Source organism: Brienomyrus brachyistius, unplaced genomic scaffold, assembly GCF_023856365.1.
Source record: "Brienomyrus brachyistius isolate T26 unplaced genomic scaffold, BBRACH_0.4 scaffold76, whole genome shotgun sequence".
In the NCBI taxonomy this organism is placed as follows: Eukaryota; Metazoa; Chordata; class Actinopteri; order Osteoglossiformes; family Mormyridae; genus Brienomyrus; species Brienomyrus brachyistius.
Window position 1 is genome coordinate 912691 of NW_026042351.1, and position 21108 is coordinate 933798.

Sequence of the window (21108 nt, forward strand, 5' to 3'; positions counted from 1 at the left end):
ATGTCTGTCTGTCTGACCTCCTGCCGTTTTTATATTTATGACTGATGAAGAATATGTGACTCCGGGAGGACTGGAGGTTAGGACAGTCCTACATGCTCCAGTGTCACACAGACATTCATATACTTTGCCGTTTATGACTAACTTCCGACTTGGCAAGGTTTCCCACTGCCTTTCTGCTAATAACTGACACACTGCTTGTAAATCTATTTCCTTATCTAAGAAGTCTTGTAAAGTGACCTCCGTTTCCTTTCTTAAAATCACCTCTGTTTTGCCTCGGATGGTGTCAGTAACAGGGGCCTCCGAGGGGGGTCATTGATCATTGTTTTCAATGGAGTTTGGGTTATATGGTTGTTTCCCTACTCTACAATTCCTAGCTAAGTGTCCAGGTTTCCTGCATGTCCAGCAAATGTTATCTTGCTGAGACGAATTCCTGTAATTGTTTCTGAAAACACCTCTCCCCCTTCCTCGGCCTCTTGACCTTCCTCTGAATCCTCCCCTCCCCGGAGGATTCATTTGCACTAGCGCTACTACTTCTGAGGCGCTGAATATTGTGTCTGTCTTTTCCTGTTTCTGCGCTCTCTGCGCGTGTTGGGCATATTCTAGTGCTTGTTGGACTGAACCAGTATTCTGATGTACCCAATGTTTGTCAAGATATTTTCGCAATTCGGGCTTTAGGCCTGCGACAAAAGCTCGTTTTAGCTGTTGTTGGTACACTCCTACTGCCTCTTCATCAAATGGGATCCCTGAGTTTCCTCTAAATACAACTCTCATTCTATCCATAAAATCCTCAGGTTCCTCTCCATCTTTTTGTTTACATTGCGCTATTCGTCCATAGTCTGCGCGTCTTACGAAGGCTGTCTCTACCCTGTTTCGCAAGTCTCGTAATGCTTGTATGAGTTCCTGCGAGTCATGTGCTAAGACTTCATCATTATTACCATGTCCTGTGAAGTCTCCCGCTACACGTCCCCATTTATGGGTAAACAACTGTCTGAGACATCTATACATTTCCCTGCCGTTCAAATGAAAACTACTTTGTAATTCTAGGATGGCAGTCCAAAACTCGGGTGGTTAGAATTTTGCTGATGGTTAGAATTTTGCTTCAGTGGCACTGAAGGTCAGCTCTCCTCTTGTGCTAACCTTTGCTTTTGGTTATTTTCTTCACCTCCAAAGATCCTCCAAATAGGGACTTTTTGAACAGTTTTTATGATTGATGTGTAGTTATTTGGGTGGTTTGAAGCAGTGGATTGTGAATCTGAAAGGTGATTTTCAGTGGATTGAGATTGGGCCTGTAGGTGGTAGTGGAGCCATCTTCATTTACCTAGCCAGCTCCAGGCTTTCCAGCCACTACCACCAGGCCGGCTCAAGGCTTTTTTTCAGCCACTACCACCAGGCCGGCTCTAGGCTTTTTCTTTTCAGCCACCACCACCAGGCCGGCTAGGCTTTTTCCAGCCACCACCACCAGGCCGGCTCTAGGCTTTTTTCAGCCACCACCACCAGGCCGGCTCTAGGCTTTTTTCAGCCACCACCACCAGGCCGGCTCTAGGCTTCTAGCCACTACCATCAGGCCGGTTTCAGGCTTTCCAGCCACTACCACCAGGCCGGTTTCAGGCTTTCCAGTCACTACCACCAGTCCGGTTCCAGGCTTCCAGCTTCTAGGGTTAGCAGAACATGGCTCCTCCAAAGTTGAGGAACACAGAGGAGGAATATGCAACCATCACTCAGGTAAATGAATTGTTACAACAGCAAAAAGATATGTTCATGGCTCTGTTACAGCAACAACAGGAAATGTTCAAGGACTTTGTTAAAATTATTATGGACTCAGTGAACACCAGAATGGATAATGTTTCCAAAGAATTACAAGAGCTAAAAGCAAGTTTACAATATACACAGAAGGACGTAGATGAACTTAAAGTCACTCAGGCTAAACAGTCTGAGCATGAAAAAATCACAGAAACTGATATAGTGAAAATCTGTGAGAGTTTGCAAGTCATGTGTGACAAACAAGAATATCTTGAAGGTCAATTAAGGAGAAATAATATTGTGATTGATGGAGTTCCTGAATCCACTGGGGAATCCTGGGTAGACTCTGAAGAAAAGGTGAAGGACATTTTTAGACAAAAACTACAATTACAAGGAGACATGGAGATGGAGGGTGCACACCGAATAGGAAAACCTGAAGCTGCTAGAAACAGACCCAGATCTATTATTGTTAAATTTCTGAACTTTAAGGACAAAGCTGCTGTTATGCAAAGAGCAAAGAACCTCAAGGGCACAAAAATTTTCATTAATGACGATTACACTGATGCTGTGCGGTTAAAAAGAAAGAAATTGATGCCAAAGTTAAAAGAAGCACGGGATAAAGGAGACATTGCCTACCTCAGACACGACAAACTCATCATCCATTCCCGCACTAGCACCCCTAAGTAATCTTTTCGCAACTCTGAAGGTATGACAGCACACAAAACTCATGTATTCATTACCAAGAAAAGGCTTAAGACTAGCACATATTAATATAAACAGTCTCAGGAATAAAATCAATGATGTTGCTGAACTGTTAAATGATTATAAAATACACATTCTTGCTATCTCGGAGACTCATTTGGACTCTTCCTTTGATGACACAGAACTATTTATTGAAGGTTACAACATATACAGAAATGATAGAAATGGTTTTGGTGGGGGAGTAGCTTTTTATATTCAGAACCATTTGCCAGTAAAAATAAGAACTGATTTAATGAGTTTTAATATCGAAATATTATGGTTGCAAATGCATCTACCTCACCGAAAGTCGATACTATTGTGCTGCTGTTACCGGTCACCAAGTGCCAATTGTGAATATCTAGATACTATTTGTAAAATGTTGGATATAAATACTAATGTAAGTCAGGATATTTATTTTATGGGTGACTTAAACATTGACTGGTTTTCTAAAGACTGCCACTTGAAAAAAAAAACTGTTAATTACCGCAAATGCATGTGGACTTACCCAACTTATAAATAAACCTACAAGAATATGTTTTAAGTGCGATGGCTCCAGAACATCTACCTGTATAGATCATATTTTCACAAACCGTCCTGAACTGTGTAAAAAGGTACTGTCTATTCCTACTGGTTGCAGTGATCATAATCTGATCATTTCTGTGTTAACAACCAAGTTGAGTGGATCTGGAACTGCAGTCCTATTTAAAAGATCTTATAAATTGTTTAAAAATGACAAGTTTATTGAAGATGTTCAAGCTATATGCTGGTCTGATGTGTTGGCAACTAGTAACCTAGAAATTGCCCTCTTTAAATTTAACAATTTATTCTTGTCATTGATTGAGAAACATGCGCCTTTAAAGAAGTTTACTGTCAGGAACAACGTCACACCTTGGTTGGATGATGAACTGAAAAATTCTATGAAAAGAAGAGGTCAAATGAAAAGAACAGCAGTTACAACAGGAAATAAATATGACTGGGACCTATATCGTAAAATGAGAAATTCTGTTACTAAACTTAATAAAAAGAAGAAGAAAATCTATTTTGATAATCATGTTAAAAACATAGGTAATGATAGTAGGAAGTTATGGAATGTTTTAAATCAATTGACTGGTAAGAAAAATAAAATAATTCCATCTTTTCTGGAAACAGGGGATAAATTTATAACTAAGCCAATAGATATTGCAAATTATCTTAATGATTATTTTATAAGAAAAGTAGACAAACTAAGAGAAAATATGCCTAATCTAAGTAATGACATATCTCACCTATTAATAAGAAATGAACTGATGAAAAATAAGGATTCAAGGTTCAAATTAGAAAGTGTGAATGTAGATCAAGTAAAGAATCTTTTAAAATCCTGTAAAAACAAACCACCGGGTGTTGACGGTCTTGACAGCAGGCTTCTTAAACTAGCTGCTGACTCTATTGCCCCTGTTTTAACCCATATCATTAACCTTAGTTTTATTTGCTGTACCTATCCACATGCATGGAAGCAGGCTAAAATAATTCCTCTACCCAAAGATAAAAAACTGCCTTTTTCTGGTCCCAACAGTCGTCCGATAAGTATATTACCTGTATTATCTAAAATAATGGAATCTATAGTATATGATCAAATTAATAGCTATTTTTATATAAACGATTTATTAACAGAGTTTCAGCATGCATATAGAAAAAGTCACTCTACTGCCACTGCACTGACTCATATGTCTGATGACTGGCTTAAAGAGATTGAAAAGAAAAATATTATTGGTGCTGTATTTTTAGATTTTTCTGCTGCCTTTGACATCATAGATCACGAACTGTTATTAGCAAAGTTATCTTGTTATGGTTTTGAGCAGTCAGCAATTACATGGATGTACAGTTATCTGTCTAACAGAACACAGACAGTGTTTTTTAATGGCAGCTTCTCAGGTATCAGAAATACTACATGTGGAGTCCCCCAAGGCAGTTGTCTGGGTCCACTATTATTTAATATTTTTACGAATGATTTACCGTACATTTTACATAAGGCTAACATTGTCATGTATGCTGATGATTCAACTATATATACATCAGCAAGTACACAAATGGAATTAGAATCTGTTTTAAATTTAGAATTACAATATGTAGTAGATTGGATTAAATTAAATAAATTGGCATTAAACCCAGTAAAAACAAACTGCATGATTTTAGGTTCAAACTATAACATTAATCAAAATCCTGTAATTAATATTCAAATTAATAACGTAAATATTAAACAGGTGCATGAGACCAAACTGCTGGGTGTAATAGTTGACTCTAGATTATCGTGGAAAATACATATTAGTAATATTATTGCAAAAATGGGAAGAGGTATATCTATTATGAAAAGACATGCATATTTTTTAACTTCAAATATTATGAATTATGCTATGAAAGCACTACTATTGATATACCTCGACTATTGCCCTGCAGTTTGGGCAAATGCTACTGGTGAATATATGAATAAATTACAACTTATACAGAATAGAGCTGCTCGTGTAACACTTAGGTGCAGCTATAGGAGAAATATTATATTAATGCACAAAGATCTTAATTGGTTGTTGGTTGAAGACAGACTGTTGTATTCACTGTTAATCTTCATAAGAAACATTTTCATCTCAAAATTGCCTTCTGTTTTGTTTAAACATCTTTCTTTTAGTGTAGACAATCATCAGTACAGTACCAGACATGCAACTAAAGGCAACTTCACCTTACCCATAGCAAGAACAAATGCCATAAAAAACACTGTTATGTTCAGAGGTATGAAGGAATGGAATAAATTGCCAAAGCATATCATACTTACTAACAATGTAAATAAGTTTAAAGTATATGTAAAAAAGCATCTATCAAAGTAATATATCTGACTGCTTATATTCATTTATATATGTGTGAGGATGTGTGTATTTGCAATGTGTAGGTATTGTCACGATCCGGAAATACTGGAGACGGCGATCGTGCGGGAAACAGGCAAGGGAAACCAGGTACGGGGAATAACGGGGTTTTATTAGAGTAACGGGGACTAGGGAGCATCGGACAGGGACTAACAAACATCCACAATGACGGACCAGGGTAACAGGCAAGACCAGGACTTAAAACAGGACAAGACTAAGCAAAGTAATCAGACAAGGCTGGAGACAATCAGGGACGCACACGCGGGTAATCAGGGGGCGTGGCACACACGAGGAGCCGACGAGCCGGGTCATGACAGAACCCCCCCCCAAAGGCGCGCTTCACCGGGCGCGCCAGGGAGGAGGCGACGAACGGGACACAGGAACCGGGACCGAGAAAAGAACAAAACTAACGAGAGACCGGAAACAGGACAGAGGCACAAAACATAGCGAGAGACAGAACGTAAGACACGACTCGACACAGGACCGGGAAAGCGGAGAGACAGACCAGGAAGGGAGAGACAGGAGGGACAGGCGGGACACTAGGAGCGGGAGTGCAAGGAGGGAACATCGGGAAACGAGGAGCAGGAAAGGGCGGAACAGACGGGCGAGTAACAAAAGCAGACGGGGCAAAGACATGAGGTACGAAGGCAGAGGCATAGGGCGAGAAGGAGGGGGTGCCAAGGGGAGCCCGAGGGAGCCCAAGCGGGCGACGGGAGGCAGCCGGAGGGGCCGCAGGCGGCCGGGAGGCCGGAGCCGGAGGGGACCCCGGAGGGGCCGAGGAGACAGGGCGAGGGACCCGCGGAGGGGCCAGGGAGGAAGCAGGAGGGAGCACCGGGGAAGGGGACGAGGGAGTAGGAAGGGGCCAGGGCGAAGGCCCGGAGGAGGGGGGAGCCGCAGCAGGCGGCGACGTCCGGGAAAGGGCCGGAGGTAAGGGCCCCGCAGGCGACCGAGGAGCCGCCGTCGGGGAACCCCCAGGCGACCGACCAGGACCCAGAGAGGGGAGCGAGGCAGGGCGACGAGGCACCGGAGAGGGACCTGCAGGCGACAGCCGACCCGGAGGGCCAGGACCCGCAGGCGCCAACCGAGCCCCAGCGCAGGCGAGGGAGGGCGAGCCAGGGGGCAGGGCGGGCGGGACCCCTTCCCTCGTAACTCGTAACCCTTCCCCTGCGGGACACAGACAAGCCGACCCTAGTTCGGGGTCGATCTCGCCGGGGCGAGGGACAAGGGGTTACGAGTTCTGTCCCCGAGGGGTCCCATTCCAGCTCCTCCACCTCCGAAGAGGGAGGAGCCAAGATGGAGTTGTCCAGGACCACCTCGGGGACTAGGACAGGGACTGGAGCTGCTGCAGGCGGAGGGGACGCCTCTGGAGCTGCTGCAGGCGGAGGGGGCGCCTCTGGAGCTGCTGCAGGCGGAGGGGGCGCCTCTGGAGCTGCTGCAGGCGGAGGGGGCGCCTCTGGAGCTGCTGCAGGCGGAGGGGGCGCCTCTGGAGCTGCTGCAGGCGGAGGGGGCGCCTCTGGAGCTGCGGCATGCCGCCGGGGCGCCGGGACAGGAACACGGTCAGGCCGCCGGGGCGCCGGGACAGGAACACGGTCAGGCCGCGGGGGGGGCGCCTGCCCGGGAGCTGCAGCAGGCGGCTGCAGAGGGGGTGCCTCTGCAGGAACTGGAGCGTGGTCAGGAACTGGAGCGCGGTCAGGAACTGGAGCGCGGTCAGGAACTGGAGGTGGCTGCAGTGGGGGCGCCGGCCCGGGAGCTGCAGCAGGCGGCTGCAGAGGGGGCGCCTGCCCTGGAGCTGCAGGTGGCTGCAGTGGGGGCGCCTGCCCTGGAGCTGCAGCAGGTGGCTGCAGTGGGGGCGCCTGCCCGGGAGCTGCAGCAGGCGGCTGCAGAGGGGGTGCCTCTGCAGGAACTGGAGCACGGTCAGGAACTGGAGCGCGGTCAGGAACTAGAGCGCGGTCAGGAACTGGAGCGCGGTCAGGAACTGGAGCGCGGTCAGGAACTGGAGGTGGCTGCAGTGGGGGCGCCGGCCCGGGAGCTGCAGCAGGCGGCTGCAGAGGGGGCGCCTGCCCTGGAGCTGCAGGTGGCTGCAGTGGGGGCACCTGCCCTGGAGCTGCAGCAGGTGGCTGCAGTGGGGGCGCCTGCCCGGGAGCTGCAGCAGGCGGCTGCAGAGGGGGTGCCTCTGCAGGAACTGGAGCACGGTCAGGAACAGGAGCGCGGTCAGGAACAGGAGGTGGCTGCAGTGGGGGCGCCAGCCCGGGAGCTGCAGCAGGCGGCTGCAGAGGGGGCGCCTGCCCGGGAGCTGCAGCAGGCGGCTGCAGAGGGGGCGCCTCTGCAGGAACTGGAGCGCGGTCAGGAACGGGAGCCGGCTGCAGTGGGGGCACCTGCCCGGGAGCTGCAGCTGGTGGCTGCAGAGGGGGCGCCGGCCCGGGAGCTGCAGCAGGCGGAGGGAGCGCCGGGAAAGGAACAGGAGCGCGGTCAGGAACAGGAGCTGGCTGCAGTGGGGGCACCTGCCCGGGAGCTGCAGCAGGTGGCTGCAGTGGGGGCGCCTGCCCGGGAGCTGCAGCAGGCGGCTGCAGAGGGGGTGCCTCTGCAGGAACTGGCGGCTGCACGGGAGCGGGGTCCGCCGGCAGCGGCGGCTGCACGGGAGCGGGGTCCGCCGGCAGCGGCGGCCGCACGGGAGCGGGGTCCGCCGGCAGCGGCGGCCGCACGGGAGCGGGGTCCGCCGGCAGCAACGGAGGGAGGTCCTCTGTACCGGCGATCGCCGGTTTCCTTCTCCTTCGTTGGCGCCTAGCGGTGGCGGGAGGCGGCGCAACGTCCGTAAAAACGGACGGCGGAAGAAAGGCCTCCGGCTCCGGGTAAGGGTAGAGAAAGGGCTCCTCGTCCTCGTCCTCACTGGAGAACCAGTACTTCCACACGGGATCGGGGTCGCGTGTGGTCAGCCTCCGGGCTGGAGGTAGGGCGGGTACTTCCCTCTCGTCCCCTGTCGGGAGCCAAAGCCTGGAGAGCGAGCAGGCGCCGAGACGGATCGTCTCCTGCGGGACTCCCCTCCTCCCTCTCCGCTTCTTTTTGGGGTCCGTCATTCTGTCACGATCCGGAAATACTGGAGACGGCGATCGTGCGGGAAACAGGCAAGGGAAACCAGGTACGGGGAATAACGGGGTTTTATTAGAGTAACGGGGACTAGGGAGCATCGGACAGGGACTAACAAACATCCACAATGACGGACCAGGGTAACAGGCAAGACCAGGACTTAAAACAGGACAAGACTAAGCAAAGTAATCAGACAAGGCTGGAGACAATCAGGGACGCACACGCGGGTAATCAGGGGGCGTGGCACACACGAGGAGCCGACGAGCCGGGTCATGACAGGTATATTTTTGGGGGATTATTTATGGGTGTATGTGTATAAATGCGTTTTTATATGTGTATATTTCATGCCCGTATGAGGGTATATTTGTACGTTGATTTGTGTATATACATGTGTATATGTGGGTGTATATGTGTATATGTATTTATCTTTTTTAATTATTTGTTGTATGTTTAATGATTTTTTTTTTCAGGACCCCAGGAAGAATAGCTGCAGCATGGCTGTAGCTAATGGGGATCCTTTGAATAAAACTCAAACTCAAACCCCTTCTTCAACCGGGGGTATTCCTTTTAAAGCCGCTGTTCTATCCTCAGCGGTCCAGGGTCTATATACTAACATAGTTTCGGGTCCTGCATTATTTGGGCCTCGATTTGGATTTGCCACTTCTACGAGTGGACACACCAAATCATTCTCCCAGTCTTCCTGTTCTGTGTCATTTTTTGGATGCCAGCGTACTTTACTTGTCTCCAAATCCTTTAACGGATACAGAGAAGGGTTAGACCCTCGGGTCATCATTCGAGATGATTCCCCTCCTCCTATTTGTCGTCTATTTACAGCTGGAACTGGTGCAGGCGCAATCAGTGGAATTTGTGGGGGCAGTAAAGGAACTGGAGCGGCAGAAGATTTTGTTGCCGTCTCCTCATCTAGTGTAATTAAAGTCGCCTGTAATTTTTTCTCCTTATTTCCCTTTTTTTGCTGTCTTTTATTATCTCTTAATTTACTCTGTTCTAACCATGCATCAGAAAAAACATATTCTTTTTTTCTGTCTTTACCTTCTTTCTTATTGGTAGTCTGTAACATCTCCAGTTTTAAGTTTCCCTGTAATTTTAATATATCTGGAGTGTGGAGTTTTCCTTCAAACCCATGTTTTTTCCTCCATCTCTGACTACTTATTTGTCCTGATCCTGGCTTATATCCTTCCATAAACTTCTCATCTCCCTCTAGTTCCATTTGTTTACTTTGATTCTTCCCCATTGTTACCTTTTAATGGATACACTACAAAAAATAAAAAATCCTAAAAGCAAGTCCCTGGCATGAGACCTCAGGAGGACACCAACACGGCCTTCTACTGCTCACTATTAGAGCAGCGGTGTTAGTTTTCAGGGATGAAACCCGTCCTTTATCCTTCAGTCACCAGTATGTTGTTGCTTTTAGGGTGGATCGTGTAGGTTAATCTAAAACCTATAAAAACACATCCACATACATCAATATATATATTTCCAACAACGCCTACTTTCTCTCCCGGTTAATTTCGGCTAACCTCAACCACATGCATGTCTTGGCCACCTACTTATTTAGGTGCCGTATCTCTCACTTGGCCACCTACTCACTTAGGTGCCGTATCTCTCACCTGTATAGTGTGCTCTCTGATCCGTCACCGAGGTCCTTCAGACATCACCAGACGTCGAGCGCAGTTCTAACCACCGGCCTGATGACGAATTCACATCACAGGTCTTTCTTGCACCCGACTTCGAGTGGCTGTCGACAGACTTCGGTGTCGCTTCTCTCGGCGTACTGGAGACGTCTTCGGGGTTCCTCGGATCCGGCTCGAAGGACCAAATTCTATGTTGGGGAAAGCGCCCGGCGTTTCCACCCCAACTCCACATTTACGAGACACACACAGGTTACAGTTTTACTTGCAAGGGTACCCACACTCTCTGCAATGCAAACTACAGCAGAATGTGTTACAAAGGGTGGTTCCCCTTGACTTCTTTATTTATAGTCAATGGGGGGCGCAAGAGAGGGAAGTGAGATTCTTATCTAAGTAGGCAGCTGTTAACCACTTACTTAGAGTACAATAGCTAAGAGTATGAGGCTAGAAGATAAGAAATAACGTATACATATATATTTACACTCATTGCTGATCATACAGAAATGATTAACAACTGTTTCTTCAACCTAACACAGGTCCAATTCGCAGTGTCACCCCTCCTTGGGACAGAACCAGGACTCCAGCTCAGATGGTGCCCCCCCCCCCGGGCAGCACCTGGAAATGTGGGGAGGCAGAGAGCATGGATGGTCAGAACATGCGTTGACACATAAATGGACAAGCATATTGGATAAGAATGGCATTGCTTAATGTGACAGTACCCCCCCCCCCCCCAACCCACCAGAAGCATGTGCTCCGGCCATGAAGTCCAAGGGGGTTAGACAACAGGGATGGAACCAGACTGGACTCTGGACTAGACAGGGGACGACAGAACAGATGGTAGACAGGACAAGACCAGACAAGACTAGACAGAACACTAGACAGACAGCAACACCAGACATAAGAGCAGTTGCAGGACATCACTAAGGACATGGAGCGGATAAAGAAAAAGCTAGGAACCACAGGTACAGCAGTCCTGTCAGACCCCAAAACAGGACGGACAGGTGGAGGGTCAACAAGAACAGGGGCACAGGATGCACAAGACAAGGAGAGATACAGGTGGGACAGAGCAACAAGACAAACACTGAGGCACAAAAAGGAATAACATGGGGCATCCAGGGAAGCCAGGTGAAGATTCGGGGCTGGGGACCCTCCTAGGCCCCTTTCCAGGTGAGGCTGAACTCTGCCGAATCACAGGACCAGAGGGTCTGGGAGGGCCAGCAGGGCAGGAGGACGTGAGGGGTTGGCGGGCGATGAGAGAACCGCAGAGCAGTAGGGCAGCAAGGAGACAACAGGACAGGAACAGGAAGATGGCAAGGGACATACAGGGCAAGAGCAGAGACTGGCAGACCCTCTCTGGGAGACAGACATTCTGCCTGCCGCTTTCTTGGACTCCTGTTGATACTGGTGACCAGAAACTGGGACCAGAGTAAACGGAGTCTGGGATGAAGGAGGGACCCACGTATCAGGACCCAGGGCACTCTAGCAGGACATCCTCTGGATCCATCTTCTCTGGGCTGGTGGCAGCCTGCAGGCATGTGCCGGTGGGACGTCAGGATAGAAAGTGGGCACCGGCTGGACGTCTGGGGACATTGAGGTGGGTGCTGGCCAGGCATCAGGGGACAGAGAGGTGGACGCTGGCCTGACATTATGGAGCAGTGTTTCAGGTTTCGGCTGGTACCGGGAACAGGGAACCGTGTCAGATTCTATGAGAAGCCTAGAGGCAACCAAGGCCTCACCTGTGTTGGACACTGTGGGTGCGGCCTGAGCGGCCCTCTCTGGGCCGGGAGCCTTAAGTGCGGATGTAACGACTGCAACGGCTGGCTCTCCTGGGCCAGATGCTGTAGATGCAGTGTCTTTCAATCACGAGTGCGCTTCCCTAACCATTACGTCACCACTGCTCACTACTATGTGTACTATTAAAAGAGGCAGTAGGGTCTTGTCCAGCCAGCTGACAAAACGTTTCCACATTTAATTGGAACGAAGGACGGTAGGAAACATCTGTATTGTGTGCAGACTTCCAATAAAACCATGTTGAAGCAAAGTCCGACCTCTACTGTGGTCCAGCACTCTGACAACCATAGAACTAGGAGTGAAGCCTGTTCTTCTGTGCTGGAGAGCTTTGGGGAGCATGTTTTGGCGAACAGGGGGATCACAGTAAATCCCAGAGAAGCATCATCGTCAGACTTCAAGTGACAATGAGGACGCAGGTCGCCCTACGGCAAACGACATGGAGACGGCGGGCTCCTTTTCTCCAGAGCACCCCACCTCTGCGGGGTTCAGCACACTCACTCCATTCCAGAGGGCCCTGAGGATCTCCGCTATAGCTGTCACACCCTCCACTTGGGAGTCCGGGGAGAGGGCGGCTATGCCCTCCGTCAGAGATGGGTCATTCTCTCTGGGGAAAGATGTACTGCGGCCTGAACCAGCGACATTAGGTATGCTTGACACAAGCAGCAGTGATCGGCTGTAGGGACCTGGGGAACCTACTGGGGCTTGTCGAGTTCCTTCAGTCTGTTGGGTGCCAGGATGAACGACTCTGGGAGCAGGTGTTGTCAGACAATAAACTGGGATTTACTGGGATCAAGATGGGAGGCTAGGGAACGAGCAACATGGAGGGCACCACATCAATGGGGAACACAGGGCCAGGAAGCACTTATACAGGAATAACAAGGGAACAGACTGGAAGTAGCTGGGAGTGTTTAACATGAGGGATGGAACGAGACGCGAGACCAATGAGCAGCAGGCATGGCTTATTAGAGCCACGTCAGGGAGGTGGCAGGACATGACGTTTGGGGCTATGGTTAGGGTTAGGATTAGGCTTAGGTTTAGGGTAAAGTGTTTGTGGCAGAGAGCGGTCAGTAGTACAAGGACACGACTACGCCACCTGGGGTATTTCACCACAGGAAAAATTACTCTAAATTAAGAGCACACAAGTTCATTTACCGAATGGAGCTAGAGACGTGTTTGTACTATTAACAGGTTGTTGAAAATATAAAACAAAGAAACAAGACAAGCGCTTTAGCATCAACAACCTTAAAAAATAAACCAGCAACCAGCCTTTGGCCACTGGCTGACTAAACTCAAGCAGGAGACAGGTGTCCGGGGAAGTTGATCAAAAGGGGGAATAGAGTCCCTTAAACTAACACACACACACACACACACACAGACACAGACACACACACACACACACACACGCACACGTACACACACACCTGTGCTCCACCACACTGATCCCCACACAAATATACTGCACAAGGTGAAAGTGTGAACACTACCACCCCAGACCAATCAAATCTTAGTTAGCCAGATCAATCGAGGCAGCCACTGCTCACAGTCTCCCAGAAAATACCCCAATCTAACCAAGAATCTGAGTGTTGAAAACTATGAAGAGTGCAAACAATGAGTAGCAGAATACAGGCTGTCCCTCTGTATCAGTCCCATACAGAAAGAAAGGGCGGCCCAAAGTCTGTTAAGTCGCAGAACTAGGGAATGAAACAGCTCCAAATGCAGGAAAAGGTGCGACGATCCTTAGCGCGTTCCAAGGCTCCCAGCACATCGCCGATGTCCCACCGAGGATCAGGAGCTTCAAGCAGCAGTTGTTGGGCGACATCGGACCGGCTGAGGACAAGACAAGACTGATGGAAAAGAAAAACTGACGTAGGAAACACAGCAGCCACAGTGCAGGTTCAAACTATTATTGTCTGACAAACCTGCTGGAAGAGGCATAAACTGAAGCTGACGAGCAACTGAAACTGTAATCCTGGCAACAACCGTAACTACAATTAAAACACATCAAGTAAAGCAACTGACAAGTAGCTATAGGCCTAGTCACCAGAATAACTTGCAACCACTGGAGCTGCAACACAGACACAAGAGAAACACTGCAATATAAAATATTACCATTAGCCATTTAAATCAAGCAGAGGATTAACGCTAATTAAAACAGCAAAACCTCCCACCAAGACACAGAATAAGTGTGAACCTCAGCCAGCATGCCAGCGTACCACGGCAGACCACTGCGGTGTGGAAGGGGAGTTACCGGACCGGGAAACGCCAATGACGCCTCCACACACTAGGGGTCCCCACACACACTTACCGGAAATAATCAACAAGTCCTACCCGCAAAATTCCACACTGCTACAGTTGGATGGCCCTGGGATTTTTCTCAAGAACCCCAAGGCTCAATGGAAGTACCGCGAGATTCTTAAACCCTTACCTGAGGGAGGAGGCTTCCAGCGTAAGGAGAGGTTCACCAGAATCCCTGGGCTGGATGGACATCGTTCATCCTTTACCTGGGGAATGAGGCTCCCAACTCGTGGTGACTTACCCAAGCCCTGGTGCTGGATCATCATTAAATGCTTACATGGGGAAAGAGAGACCTTACCCTTGGCCTCCAAGCCTGGAAGTACCCTGAGCTCTAGACCCAAGCTTAACCCTAACCCATAAGCATAGGTTCGCAGCATGAACGGTTCTCAAATGATACCAGAAAACCATACATGTTCTTAATCTGAAAATCAGTTCATCGTTTTCCCAGAAGGTGGCAGCACATCAACACTGCAAGCTTGGCACATCCCTTTGGATACAATGAGCTATCCTTACATTTTGAAATTTTTTAAAACTTATTTAAATCAGTAAAACAAATTACTTCCAAAAAGGATAGAATCATGTCTACCCAATACCACTTGGCACCATGTTAGTGTGAATGGAGTTTTCACTCCAGCCCTGAGGGATTCAGAGCAGACACAAAAGATTGTGAAGCCATGTGTGATTTACAGTGAAAGGTGACTGAACACAACGCACAGCCTCTGTTATGACTCCACTGTTCACCATGGTTCAGCACCATCTATATTTCTATTATTTTTAAGGTATTTTACTTGTGGTTTTACACTTAACATGGTATCGACAGGCTTGCTCCAAAGAGATCTCATTGTATTTACACAGTGACAGTAACGCTGCCTTATCTTGCGAGAGGAAGTAGCATATGGGTGCGCTGCTAACGTTAGCATTAGCAAACCTAGCTGCCTAGCAGTGTTGGTAGTAACTCGTCAGTGTAATTCCACTACTTTTGTTTGCACCATGTATTTCAACATCGACGCGATGTTACTGTGATCACTATGCAACCTTTAGCCCACTGTTATTTTCCTTGATTATGTAATTATACTGGGCAGGTCAGGCAGAGGGAGCAGACGCTGATGCAGCACATTGCCGCACCAACCACACGTCCAAACTGCTGGCGATCCTGGCCGGCGACCCCCCAGGCAGACACACGGTCGAATCCCACCCTTATTATAATTACTTTTATATACAGTAATTGGTAATTAGTAATTTTCAGTAGCTTGCACAAGGCTGCTGACTAGCAACGTTATTCGTTGGCTGAATCCGAAATAGCTGTAGTGCTACGATGCTGGATTGTTACAGGGACAGTGATAAATGCAGACCCCTTTATTCTGATTGCGTTAAAAATCAAATGTTTTTACTCAGATTTCATCCATTTGGTGGTGTGCTCTCTATAATGTGCCATGTTTTCCTAAAAGCAGATTTTTTAAAAAGAATGGCAAAATAGAGCAGCGCACTGAATTGTAATGCCTGTATCTTGAAACGTAGCGTGTTGTCAGACTCTCTGATACACAGCTCTATGGTCCATACAGAGGAGATGAGGAACATGCAGTCTGCTAAGTCACGTGGTTACCTTTCGTTAGGTGGCTACGTTTACATGCCTTAACGCAATTAAGATGTTTTCATGTAAACAGATTAATCGGGGAGCTCATTTATAAAGGCTTCGTGTGACTGAAAAAGACGAGAAGCATTCATACATACATTTATAGGAAGATTTTGGGATTTACAAAAAAAAACGTTTTGTGAAAACAAATCTTGTGAACGAGGTTGAGAGATGCTGTTTCGACAGAATCCTGTAGAGGGCACTGTGTATGCTAAATCGAAGGCTCCAGGAATGTATTTGGCATTTATGATCATAAACAATAATAATTGAAATATTTGTGGGCACATGGCAATTGGCTCTGAGATTAAAGTTTTTTAAAATGAATTTGTTTAAATTTTTGGGCCGGCATGGTGGTGCAGTGGTTAGCACTGTTGCCTCACACCTCTGGGACCCAGGTTCGAGTCTCCGCCTGGGTTACATGTGTGTGGAGTTTGCATGTTCTCCCCATGTCGTCGTGGGGTTTCCTCCGGGTACGCCGGTTTCCCCTCACAGTCCAAAAACATGCTGAGGCTAATTGGAGTTGCTAAAAAATTGCCTGTAGGTGTGAATGGTGTGTGAGTGTGCCCTGCGATGGGCTGGCCCCCCCATCCTGGGTTGTTCCCTGCCTTGTGCCCATTGCTTCCGGGATAGGCTCCGGACCCCCCGCGACGCAGTAGGATTAGCGATTTGGAAAATGGATGGATAGATGTATGATAGAATGATTAAGCTGTAGCACATTTCAAATAATATTTCATTTGTAACACATTTGTTCTCCAAACTTCTACATTTTTAACCTTTGGCCACAAGATCATCTTCTTCCTGCCAGTATCTTTTCTTTTCCTTTGATCCTCGGTTGTTGGAATCTGCTCTGCTGCTTGGAAGTTCCCTGGGGAGTTAGTGTTGGGGGGTTCTGGTGGAATGTGACCATCGGCAGCCATGGGCTGGATAGCGCTGTGGTGCTCAGCCTGGCTCTGTGCCCTTCTAGGGGCTCTGTGTCCTTTGTTAGCACAAACATTTTGCACACCTGACATTACCATGCATACAGTATTTCTCGTATTTTACAAAATACAAAAACACTGATCTGTAGAAAAAAACATTTTATTTCATGAACTAAGTCAAATATGAATCATAAAACACAATTAAAATACTTTTTTTGAATACATGCCTCAGAAATTGCACATCCCTGATTGTGCGTTACCTTCATGCTGCCTTGAAATTTTTGATTTCTTCACTGTAGCCCTGTTATACAATCTTATCTTAACCTTCTGAATTAATCCTATTTTTATTTCTTAAATATTCCCTCCACCACCCCCCCTCTGAGGAGGACTGCTTTATTTACAATTAATCTAATCCTATGTTATACAATCTTATCTTAAAAATAGGATTAATTAAGATAAGGTTATTTCTTAAATATTCCCTCCACCACCCCCCCTCTAAGGAGGACTGCTTTATTTATAATTAATCTAATCCTATGTTATACAATCTTATCTTAACCTTATGTTAACTAACCCTATTTTTATTTCTTAAATATTCCCTCCACCACCCCCCCTCTGAGGAGGACTGCTTTATTTATAATTAATCTAATCCTATGTTATACAATCTTATCTTAACCTTATGTTAACTAACCCTATTTTTATTTTTTAAATATTCCCTCCACCACCCCCCCTCTAAGGAGGACTGCTTTATTTATAATTAATCTAATCCTATGTTATACAATCTTAAGCTTACCGTAACCTATCCTATCTTAATTTTATTCTATGTTATCTTATCCTATCTTTCTTATCTTATGCTATGCAATCCTATCTTATTCTTATACTATGTTATCTTATATAATCGTATCCTAAACTTATGGTAATTTATCATGTCTTTGTAAAACATAAAATGGCATACAAGTTAAGACTATCTTAACTTGTCCTATCGTATTATATACAATCTTAACCTTATCCTATCTTAATCTTATCCTATAGTACCTTATGCTATAGAACTACATGGTATTTTATCTTATCCTAAGTATGTATGACAACTCTCGTGTAATTATGTGCTGAATCTACAGGGAAATGTAGCTATGTGCATCTGACTGATAGCCCATTTCCACACCCATCTCCTGAGCCCTGGGCATGGTACTTAGCTGCTCCAGTGCATCAATAGGAAAGATGAACTCATCTTCATCAATCCTACGCCTCTTGGTTGAATGAGTACCCTCATTATCCTCATTCTTCCCCTGTTTCGCTAAGTTAATTTCATTTAAATGTCTGTTCCAAAACTCCTGACACCAGTACTCAGTAAAGCACTTGGCGTCATAGGTCATTTTAGAGTACTTTGTTACATAATAGTTATACAACCAATAGAATTTTTCCAGGTGAGATGAGGCGGCTACAGCCTGTGCTGGAGCCTGAAGCAGAGGGGTCAGATGAACCAGGCCTGGAGCTGAAAATGGATGTGGAGCTGGGCTTACAGGTGTGACTAAGTGTGGGGATAAAACAGAGGAGCCCATAAAAAGAAATGGGGATGAAACAAAAGGGGAGGGGGCTGAAGACAGAAATAAAAATGAAGAGGAGGAGAAGGTTGGTGAGCTGGGCTTAGGCTCTAACCCCTTCTGTTGGTCATACCTCCTTCTTCGCCCTGACTGGCCTCCCGCCGTATTTCTACGGCGGCCTGTGCCCTGCTGACCCCTGCTGGTTGCCACCGGGATGGCAGCAGATCCAGGAGAGGCAGACGTGGTCAGGGAGCTGGCTGCCGGCGGCCTGGTGCGGCACTTCTTCCGACGGCCAGCATCACTGGAACTGGTTTGTCCTTTGGGATTATAAAGACAGGGGACAGCATATTTAATTTAAATGAAACATTATGTCACTGTACAACAACACTACATCACAACCATCACAGATATCACACTTGGCAGTCGGTATTGCACACTAAGAAAAATTCTGCAGTCTTTATTGGATACAGGAAACACACGCTTGGGAAACTTATGCGCTGGTCTTGACTTGGGCCGTCTGCGTTTCAGCAGGGGAACCTGACCTATAAAAACAAGCCAGTTTGTGCACAGATTCCCTGATACGCAGAACAACAGCGAAAAACAACACTGGAAAGGTTCATGTGCATCAAATATAGCAGCCCACTCAATCCAAATGCTGGCATCAACAACTGACTATTAAGTCAAATCCTTTACATATCTTACACTTTCCATAAGTTGCATTATTTATTCACTCTCAAGGTACCAAACTAAGATTTATGCTTTTTCTGATTACTACCGCGTTTCCCCGCAAATAAGCCCTAACATGATTTTTCAAGAAGCTCGTAATATAAGCCCTAGTTATTGTCCCATGGATTGTACGGTAACTAGAATGAGATGCGGTTATACTACGAGAAGGCTACATGGACAAGAGGCGCTCATTTAAGGACAGAGTTATTGCTAAACATGAGAGATTGGGGACACTGGTTCTACAGGAAATTGAGTTGCGAGATATTCAGGACGGAATTTGGAACTTGGAGATTTACGATGATGTTCCAGAAGAACATGACTACGACTATATTTGAATAAACATATGCAGTATACAGCAGAATTTTGTTCATGAATAAATTCACCGTCAAATTGTTTACATGGAAAGATACTGTTGATGACATGATGTCTGTGTTTGAATAAATGTGGATTTTTTTTCATGAATACCGGTAAATATACTGTAGCATGTTATACTTGGGAAAATACTACCTTAATATAAGCCGTAACGCGTCATTTGGAGCAAAAATTAATATAAGACCCTGTCTTATTTTCGGGGAAACACCGTATATTAGGACATATTCAGCTGTTACTTTACCACTTCATGATGATTTTCTCTGATTTTTAAACACAGCACAGCCACAGATTTTACTGATTTCATTATATAATGCAGTAGACATGCAAAAAGACTCCCGTATATTAAAGCTAAAGGTGAACTACTTTATTATTTAGACATGTACTTCTAAAACAAGATAATAGAACAGAAGATTCAAGAAGACTAGTCAAGCATATTCTGACTTTAACTCTTTAAGTGCTGAGTTAGTCTGGGCATCATTTTGCCATCCTTACCTCGGCCAACTGGACCGGGGATGTATTCCGGGGCGATCCGCACACTGACTGCACCTTTCGGCAGCAGCCAGTCAATCCTCTGGAGATTCACGGTGGTTTTCACGATGGACATCTTTCGCGTCTTCTCTCTTGCTGATAAACTGCAAGTCTGAGCTGCTTTAAATGTTCAAATGAAAACTCTAAACGGAAAAGAATTGTTATGATTCGGTTGCTAAGCTACGGTGGCCGATTGGTGTCAGAGCGCTGCAAAGTCTTCAAACGCTTTAATCAAATGACGAAACATACGATCTACATTTACAAAAGCGCAGAAACGTAGAAGTACCACAAATTTTTAAGACAAGTTTAAAAACATATAAGCGCTGAAAATCCGCTCACAACACAGTTGTGAAGTTTCTGGGTGACAAAGAAACAAGACGGACCAATTATGGTTTAACTGTATATCGAATGTTTACGAAATGTCGATATCTTATCAAAACAGGATATAGAATGAAACACTACATTATATCAATCAATCATTCGGTCGCCATTAAAAATATAGAATAATATTCCTTCCTTGTTATAAGTAACACGAGAGCTGCGGTCTTGAAGTTGCACAGACTCCCAGAATTCATAGCGATAATTACGCGACCCATTCAATTAGTGGGTTTTTTTGATAATTGGGAATGCGTTGGGTGCGTTCGACTTCACTTAGGTCTGACTGCAGCTGACGTGAGGGGGAGCGCCATCTGCCGGCGGCTGCAGGAGTGTAATATAATAATATAAACTGTAATATAAACTTGTAATATAAACTGACAGCAGCCAAACTAGACAACTTCTACTCCTCGTAGTGCGAGACCTGACTGAGATGGCCGCACTGCCAGAAGGGTGTAGATACATCTATACAAATATCACCTGCATGCACATTACTTCTTCTACAATAACCAACTCCTGATCCAAACTGCTAGCAGTGAAAAGATAGCTGCCAGGAAAAAGATCAAATACATTTATTTCAAGGATTCAAAGTTTTTATTGTCATGCACAGAATACAATGCAATTCTTACTTGAATGCCTTCTTCACAGACTAGACGATTAAACACATAAAGCAGCGCAAGATTACAGTAACTAACAATAAATAAACGATTAACTTATGTGTACTATTAGAGCATTTATTGAAACTTTACTTCTTTACAGGCTTTTCGGGAGAAATAGCAGATAACGCATCGGAACTTCCAGAGATACAAACGTCATGCTAAAATTGTT

At 46.3% G+C, this 21108-nt stretch overlaps 1 protein-coding gene across 2 annotated transcripts in view; it reads right to left on the reverse strand.

Moving 5' to 3' along the window:
- Positions 1 to 17740: 17740 nt before the first annotated feature.
- LOC125726803 (uncharacterized) overlaps positions 17741 to 21108 on the reverse strand; it is an 89304-nt gene continuing 85936 nt past the window's right edge. Inside the window, exons 1-2 of one of the 2 annotated variants that reach the window (XM_049003291.1) lie at positions 19870 to 20304; positions 17741 to 18596 (exon numbers count right to left, since the gene is read on the reverse strand). In XM_049003291.1, the coding sequence (XP_048859248.1) occupies positions 17851 to 18596; positions 19870 to 19981 (858 nt within the window). In that variant the 5' untranslated portion in view covers positions 19982 to 20304 and the 3' untranslated portion in view covers positions 17741 to 17850. Of the gene's footprint in view, positions 18597 to 19869; positions 20305 to 21108 lie in introns of those variants that run through there. The other variant, XM_049003292.1, reaches the window with a different exon arrangement.